Here is an 8,311-nt window from a genome sequence, read left to right as displayed (position 1 = left end):
AATGATATGTCAAAGTATACTATACACAGTACATGTTACAACTATTCCATTTGTCTACATGCATAGTGTGTGTAGAGATAAAAGATGTCGACATTCTAATGAGAACAAGATTCAATCTGATCACAAGTTATGATCACAAGTTATTCAATCACAAGTTATTCAAAGTAAACGCTGCAGATGTCAGCTTAATCGGAAATGAACCTTTAATGTCAACCTTGCTACAACGCGGAATTTCCCCAGTCCGAATTGAATCCTGGCCCTAGTTCATCTCCCTAGTCTTCCCTCCATCTTGTTTTTGTGCCTTTAAAATAGAGCTATTGCTCAGCCTCAGATTGTGTCCATTCACTGTGGTGCTTAAGAACAAATAAATAGTGTCTCTGAGTAAAGTACTCTATGTCAGCTACTGTATCCTTTGGGGATCAAGGGCTCAGTGCCTCTTCTTTCTGGGGGTAGATATCATAGAATGGGAGTATGTCATTTGGATGTTAAATAGACTAACAGATTTTTATATATCAATCATTCATCGCTGACTAATAAACTAAAAAAGGTTTTCCATTGATTGATTTCACTGGCTGTCTCAAACTTCCAAGACTACTTCACTCTTAAAGGAACAGTTCATTCTGCAACTGGTGAAAACTCTTAGTAAATCCAGGGCTAAATTCATTTGGATGTCTGAAAACATCTGACAAACTATGATTTTGAGGTGAACTGTCCATTTAAACCATGTATCTCTCTCCTTCGTATAGCAGCTGTAACCCTTTTGCATTACTGTCTGCCACCAGTAGAGTTCATGAGTGCACCAGTATACAGTATCAACAGTAGAATTCACCTCCATCTGCTGGTGGATCCAGGTCAGAGTGTGGGGGATGAGAGTGTACACGGCAGGATTGTTCCTCTCAGCACAGCCATAGCCCCAGCTAGTGGCCCCCGGCAGCTTCCACACTGACGAGTCCTCACAGGCCAGAGGGCCTCCACTATCCCCCTGGGCGCCAAACACACCAGGATTAGAAGCAGTGCATTTTACTCCAAATAGGTGAGCTTTATAACACAAAACACACTGTGCTAACGAACGGTTAAAAGCAGCGGATGACCGTCCTTTGAACAGGAAATCGGTTGTCATTTTCTGAAGATTCTACTTGCTGAATCACCACTGTTTTGTGATCGCAAACACAGTGGCCACGCCCTGCTTTTAACCGTTTGTCTTCGCTGTGTGCTTTTTGTCTGCACTTTGTCCTTTAGACAAATGGTGCATGGAACTCTGGAGGTCCACTTCTGAAAGATACCTGGCAAGAGTCTTTGCCCCCCTCTAGGTAGCCTGCACAGACCATCCAAGGGGAGATGGCACCCTGGTACACTTTCGGTCACCTCCATCCACTGTGGCACCCCACCCAGAGATCCAGCACATCTTCCCCTCCTCAAATCTCTCCCCATAGTTCGGCAGGCAGATAGGCTCAACCAGACCTGGAGGAAAAGACTTAGCCAATGAACCGTCTGTGCTCCTTCAGATTTGAGGTGAATAAGAGCAGTTACTCCAAGGGCTCTATTCAATCCGTATCGCGGAGGTTCAGCACTAAAGTCCAGTTGAAATGTAAAGGCAATGTTCCTGCATTGGCGGAGCCTGCATTCACGGTAAACCTTGCATACTGCATGTCAGCTCAATCAGAAATGACCTTTACATTTATTTTGCGCAGTCTGTAATGCCTCAGCGATACAGTTTGAATATTGAATAGAGCCCTAAATCCCTATCAGTCAGTAGGACAGACACAGGCAGAATTGGGAAAGTGACACATTTTTTGGGTTGTTTTGACTATGAAGTTAAAGTGTAGACTGTCAGCTTTAATATGAGGGTATTTCCATCCATATCGGCTGAACCGTTTAGAAAAAAAATGATATTTGTGCATCTGTAACTTTTCCTCTCATCAATATTCTAGATTTATTAAGGATTATCCATAATCATTTTTTAAAATGATTTAAATGTTGGGTTTTTTTCACCTTTATTTAACTAGGTAGGCTAGTTGAGAACAAGTTCTCATTTACAACTGCGACCTGGCCAAGATGAAGCAAAGCAGTGTGACACAAACAACAACACAGAGTTATACATGGTATAAACAAACATACAGTCAATAATACAATAGAAAAAAAGTCTATATACAGTGTGTGCAAAAAAATCATGGTAGCGTCCACATTAAAACTACATTTTAGTCACATTATGCATATTGAGCAACAACTGTCCCGTCGACGGGACACCGATCCATAAGAAGATTTATTAATGTAAAGTGTTTATAAACATATTATGTTCTTATTTACAATCAAAGCAACTGCAAAATGACACAATACATTATTTACCATTAATTTCTATTGGGCACAAAATTATCTGAAACACAAACAAAAACAAACAGGAAATGTATCCAACAAATGTGTAGAGTCACAAGCGTGTTGTACTCATTGCATGCTATGAATATGGGAACAAATACTTCACTTTTTACTACTTTAATATAGATATAAGGGAATTTGTCCCAATACTTTTGGTCCTCTAAAATGGGGAGACTATGTACAGTGCTATCATCTCCTAACGGTTTACCCAATATGGATGAAAATACTCTAAAATTAAACCTGACAGCCTGCACTTTAAGCAAATATTGTATCATTTCAAATCCAAAGTGCTGGAGTACAGAGCCAAAACAACAACAAAAATGTCTCAGTCCCAATACTTTTGGACCTCATTGTATATATTGGTACCATATCAATATCAAATCATTTCTGGGTAACAATTATGTACCTTACTGTGATGGTTATGAATTAAGTGTCAGAAATAACTTAGCAAAGAGCAGTTGTTCACGCAAGAATTTTGCTTCGACTGTCTGGGAGTGATCTGAGTGGGAGGGGAAATCTGAAAACTAGCTGTTATTGGCAGAGAGGTTTGGAACTCTTTTGTTTTTTAAGCTTCAATAGAGCGATGTCGTAGATTAAGCCCTTGGGTTGGTTAGTTGGCATGGTAGATCATCATCTCCAAAGAGCGAGACAGCACCCCATTGACTGGCTGATCTGTCAATCCCACATGCACTGCCCACAGCATGGGGTTTGTTGCAAACCTTGAGAAGGGATGGACAGTCAACCAATGAAAAATCATATCACTTTTAAAAGTTATGCTGTGTTCATGTAAGGTCAGAACAGTATAAATGTTTGCGTGCGTACGTACGTGCATGCGTGCCCACATGTGCACCTGTGTTTGTGAGAGAGGCTCACCCGTAGACACAGTGTGCTGCTGTCACGATCCAGCGTGGTGAGATGATGGAGCCCCCACAGAGGTGTTGGTTCTGATCGTGCAGGCTGGCCTGCCAGGGAAACTGGCCTGGTTCGGAGATGTTTCCTCCCACAATACGTGTAGAAAAGGCCCATGGAGTGATTCGACCACTGTATTGACCTGGCTCAAGTCGGAGTCCTGCAGGTATAAGGTGTTCGTCGGAACTCGCATTGCGGAAATCCAAGACCTAACAGAAGTCCAAGACTGGAGGTATGTTGACAGCGTAAACAATCCGGCTGATGACGTTACTTGTGGTAAAACCCTTAAGGAACTGGCTCAACCCCATCGCTGGAGTTTGGGGCCACCATTCTTGTCCCAACCAGAGAACGAGTGGCCGACAGCCCCCAGGCGTGCAGCCCCTCCTCAACCAACTGAAGCTCATGAGTTAAGGAAGTCCGCCCAATGCTACAGCATCTCTACGGAACCAACAACAGCTCTCCCTGACCTGACACAATCCCAAACACTGCCGGATCTGATCACCGCCACAAACCAGACCTCAGATGGGGTGGCTTCCATACCCACCTCCCTCGCGGCAGAGACACTACTCCTCCAGCATGCACAAGCAGTTAGCTTCCCTGAGGAGCTAAAAGCTCTGAAAGCCGGTAGGGAGGTAGCTAAGGACAGCCGTCTTCTCTCTCTTGCCCCAGAATATGATCAAATCCTTGGAGTGATCAGAGTCGGAGGGAGGCTGCGCCAAGCAGAAGTTTTGGATCCTGATGCTATCCACCCAATTATCCTTGACTCCAGACACCCTAGTACCAGGCTCCTCATCAAGAGTTATGATGAGAGGCTTCTTCACCCAGGGCCAGAGAGAGTCTATGGGGAGATGAGGTGGAGGTACTGGATACTTGGAGGACGAGGAGCCATTCGTGAGCACCAATACGCCTGCGTGGAATGTCAGAGATGGCAGGCCAGAGCCACTGTGCCCAAAATGGCAGATTTACCCCCTGCTTGCTTGCGCCTCCTCAAACCACCCTTCTGGTCAACAGGAGTCGATTGCTTTGGCCCCTTGACGATCAAGCTAGGTCGTCGTGTGGAAAAGCACTGGGGCATTCTATTCAAGTGTTTGACCACTAGATGTGTCCACCTGGACCTACTGGAGAGTTTGGATACTGAAGCCTTCCTCATGGCCCTACGGCGGTTTATCTCCCGACGGGGGAAACCCTACGAGATCCTGGCTGACAGAGGCACAAACTTCAAGGCAGGAGAAGCCAGGTTGGAGGAAGCCTTCCAAGCCATGGAACCCAGCCTCCAGGATCAGCTGATGGACCAACAAATCTCATTCAAATTTAACCCTCCAGGAGCTCCTCATTTTGGAGGAACATGGGAGTGAGAGATCAAACCTGTAAAGACGGCCTTACGAGTCGTCCTGGGGGACCAAACTGTCACGGAAACTGTCTTGCGGACCGTCCTGATAGAGGTGGAAGGGATACTGAACTCCAAACCCATGGGATATCTCTCTGCAGACATCGCTGACCCCGATCTGGTTACACCGAATATGCTCTTGATGGGACGCTGAGATGCGTCACTTCCTCAAGCCATGTATGCTGATACCAACCTCGTTGGCAGGTGCCCGTGGCGACACAGCCAGATCTTGATTGACCATTTCCGGGCCCGATTCATTCGAGATTACCTACCAAGTCTACAGCACAGAGGGAAATGGCGGAGAGAAATGGCCAGCCTGGAAACTGGCCAAGTCGTAATGATGGTGGACCCTCAGCTGCCTCGAGCCTCCTGGCCGGTGGGCCGTATCACTAAGACCATGCCTGGGACCGATGGTCATGTTAGATCAGTGGAGATCCAGGTAAAGAACCAGACATATATCCGGCCAGTTGCCCGACTAATTCCTCTCCCTGAGATGACAGAGGACGGGGAGCAATGAGCCTTTTTTGAGGAGTGTGGAAATTAACAAATTTCCGGGGTGGCTGTAGAAAAGGCCCATGGAGTTGGTGGAATAATCCTTTAATTCATTGCCACTTACTCAGCTGGGCCAGGGGCGCTTTAATTAGGTCAGGTGGAAATGTCCGACAGATCTTCACTCCATAAAAGGAGGAAATCGCCATCCCCTGATCGTGCTGCTTTCTCTTCCTTAACTCCGTCTAATCCAGAAGTTCTGTGCGTCCATGAATCCACGTAAATCCACCGACTCTGTTACCTTTCATCTGAACCGTTCATCTGAACTATCTTTTGCGATCGGGATAGTGGGCCATCAGTTGTTGTTTAGAGTTATTACTGCGGCGCGCGGCTTAGAGCGCACGCTTCAAACCTATTATGTAATGTGAATGGACAATGATCACGGCTCTACGGATCATAATAGGCCAATTATGCCATCGATATGGTTAATATGTAATGAAATTACATGTACACATGAAGACACTTGAAAGGGTGAAATAAGAAAGTCATTGTTTGTTGAACTGATCGGCTCTGATATCAACTAATGGCAATTATAGATTGAATAACCGATCACTGTTCGTATTATTCTTTCATGATTTATGATAAATAGTTACGAGCCTAAATTACTCACCGATGATTCCTATTGACTTATTCATGAACTGGATTGTTGAATTCCCAAAATTATGTTAATAATGAATGATTGTTATGATTTGATCTTTGTGATTATGAATTTGATTGGATACCTGTTATTCTGTTTCCTTTGTTATGCAGCACAGACTACCCAGTAAATATACTACTTTATGGTTAAAGGAATTCCTGCCTCAGTCTCATCCATTCCTCTGTCACCAGACCCGTGACCACCTGTTCAACTTCACTGTCAGTCATCCTACCTGTCCAGCTACCCACACAGATTCCACTCATCTTTCAATACGAGACCTGAACATGGGCCTGGAGCCACAATCTGCGGGTGGCATCCAGGGGAAAACCATTGATATGATCATGTTGCTGGTATACACTCACAACGCACACACACTTCCTAACTCCACTGTCCCTCTTTCACTCACCTAGGCACTTGAGTACGGTCACACTCTCTGAGTTGCACTGGGTCTTACTGGAAAAACAGAGAATGAAGGCTTATACTTACTGCCAACACACACACAGACAGTCTGTGGACCTGAGCACAGAACCAATTGTATATAACATGCTGGAAATAACTTCAGAAAATGAAATTACACAGTAAACGGGTTCAAATTAGGTTCTTCTCTGTATAACACCAATGGGAAAGTTTGATGTATGCTCTCATTTGTACCATGTACAAACCCAGTCAGGCCCTTATGTAATTCAGAAACATGACATGGACTGAAGTGAAACATGAGATCACAACTTGACTTATGAACCAGAGCAACGGACACTGCTGTGCCACCTATTGTCCTGCTGCCAAGACATAAACAATCAATACGCGCTTATGAAACATGCTTTGGTTAGTGCCGCCGAGCAACATGCGTTTCTGAGGCATCTTGGCACTTTCCATTGTTTCACATGACAAATACTGTACCATGTGCCACTTTGGGGGTATACCTCCAGACAGTTAGTTCAAAGGCTTCAGTCCCTTTAGCAGGAAAGGGGAGACATTCAACCATCATAGCCCTGTTGACAACTTTACATCCTTGTGGTGGCATACTGTAGGTTGATGGCAGAATCAAGAATTTGCGTTCTTAACTCAATAGTGCTTGTAAAAAGGTCTTTGGTTGTAAGGGCAGACGCTAGAAGAAGAACTTGCTGCTGCAACTGTACATTAGAACTTTAACAAAAGACTGGCAGACTGGTAATGAGCACAGTTTTATTTTCTGTCAGAAAGTCATGGCCAAATGGTTCACCTGAGGAAGGTGGCGTTGTGGATCTTGACAGTCTGCTGGCGATCAGGTTGACTGAAACCAGGTTAGCCTGGAAGGCCGGCTCGACGAGGAGAGGGGCAGGGATCTGGCACTGACGTAGCTGAGCGAACAAGAAGGAACCACACAGACATTTACAGTTTATTGGGGCAAATAGTGTGAATTTTCATTGGCTGCATATGAGAGGTGAGGCAGTGGGTGGGTTTGGGATGTTCAGAGGGTATTATCCTGACATTCTGTAACTAAATCCACTGACAGTACTACCCATTCATGTACAATACATGTATAAAAGTGACATTATTGTGCTTTATCCACAATAATTTTGAATGTTTGTCTTTGATTTCATGTGGCTGAGTCAACTTTATTTGTATTTTATAAAAGTAATTCATTATTAATCCAAACATACTCCTAACATTAACTAGGAAGATCTTAAAGGGATACTTCGGGATTTTGGCACTACATCTTTATCTACTTCCCCAGAGTCTGATGAACTTGTGGATACCATTTTTATGTCTCTGTGTCCAGTTTAAAGGAAGTTAGTGGTAGTTTTGTGAGCCAATACTAACTAGCGTTAGCACAATGACTGGAAGTCTATGGGTATCTATTATTCTAGCAGATACCCATAGACTTTCAGTCATTACGCTAATGCTAGTTAGCAATTGCGCTAGCGCTAGTTAGCAACTTCCTTCAAACTGCATGCAGAGATATAAAAATGGTAACCACGTGTTCATCTGAGTCTGGGGAAGTAGATAAAAGGACTCATTACCAAAATGATCCCCAAAATGGGAACGTGGCCAGATCCGTTGTGAGAAACTGCCGATGGTATAACTGAAAATCTTGACCTAATTAGAGCGTTGGCTGTTTGGGCTGGTGATTTTTCACTTAATTTAATGCCAGGCTGATTTTAATGGGATTAGCAATAATTAATGGGACCTTTGGATGCAGACACCCATTAGGAAGCCCTCTCTCTGAATGCTGAGTAAATGTGGGAGTATTACAATGAGGAGGGAGAGAGTTTTATCACAAACTGCAGAGTCATGTCGATGTAATAGGCTCTTTCTCCTCAGGCCCTGTGGGAGAATGGTCTCTATGGTGGAATGATCTGTATTCTCTGTATCTCTTGACATTGCTCCACTTACCCTCACCCTAGTCATCCACCATGCCAGCCCCAGTGAACCTCTGACCCTCCACTTATCTTTTTACCCCTGTCACAGAGAACTAA

At 44.3% G+C, this 8,311-nt stretch overlaps 1 protein-coding gene across 1 annotated transcript; it reads right to left on the bottom strand.

Annotated features, from left to right (window-relative positions):
- Window positions 1–373: 373 nt before the first annotated feature.
- LOC106574361 (transmembrane protease serine 3) lies at window positions 374–4,910 on the bottom strand. The gene is made up of 5 exons (XM_082962409.1): window positions 4,863–4,910; window positions 3,247–3,491; window positions 3,059–3,092; window positions 1,284–1,346; window positions 374–982 (listed from the first exon to the last, which is right to left on the bottom strand). The coding sequence occupies exons 1-5, from the start codon at window positions 4,908–4,910 to the stop codon at window positions 578–580; spliced, it is 795 nt and encodes a 264-aa protein (XP_082818535.1). The 3' UTR covers window positions 374–577.
- Between the last annotated feature and the right edge of the window lie 3,401 nt (window positions 4,911–8,311).

Source organism: Salmo salar, chromosome 16, assembly GCF_965601325.2.
Source record: "Salmo salar chromosome 16, fSalSal1, whole genome shotgun sequence".
Taxonomy (NCBI): Eukaryota; Metazoa; Chordata; class Actinopteri; order Salmoniformes; family Salmonidae; genus Salmo; species Salmo salar.
Note: the sequence above shows the minus strand (reverse complement) of the source record. Positions and strands in the feature narration are given on the sequence as shown.

Coding starts and splice junctions, on each gene's coding strand:
- LOC106574361 (XM_082962409.1), bottom strand. CDS start 4,910: ATGGTCAATCAAGATCTGGCTGTGTCGCCACGGGCACCTGCCAACGAG. Junction 3,492..4,862: donor CACGGGCACCTGCCAACGAG/GTTGGTATCAGC, acceptor GACTTCTGTTAG/GTCTTGGATTTCCGCAATGC. Junction 1,347..3,058: donor CCATGCTGTGGGCAGTGCAT/GTGGGATTGACA, acceptor AAAGTGTACCAG/GGTGCCATCTCCCCTTGGAT.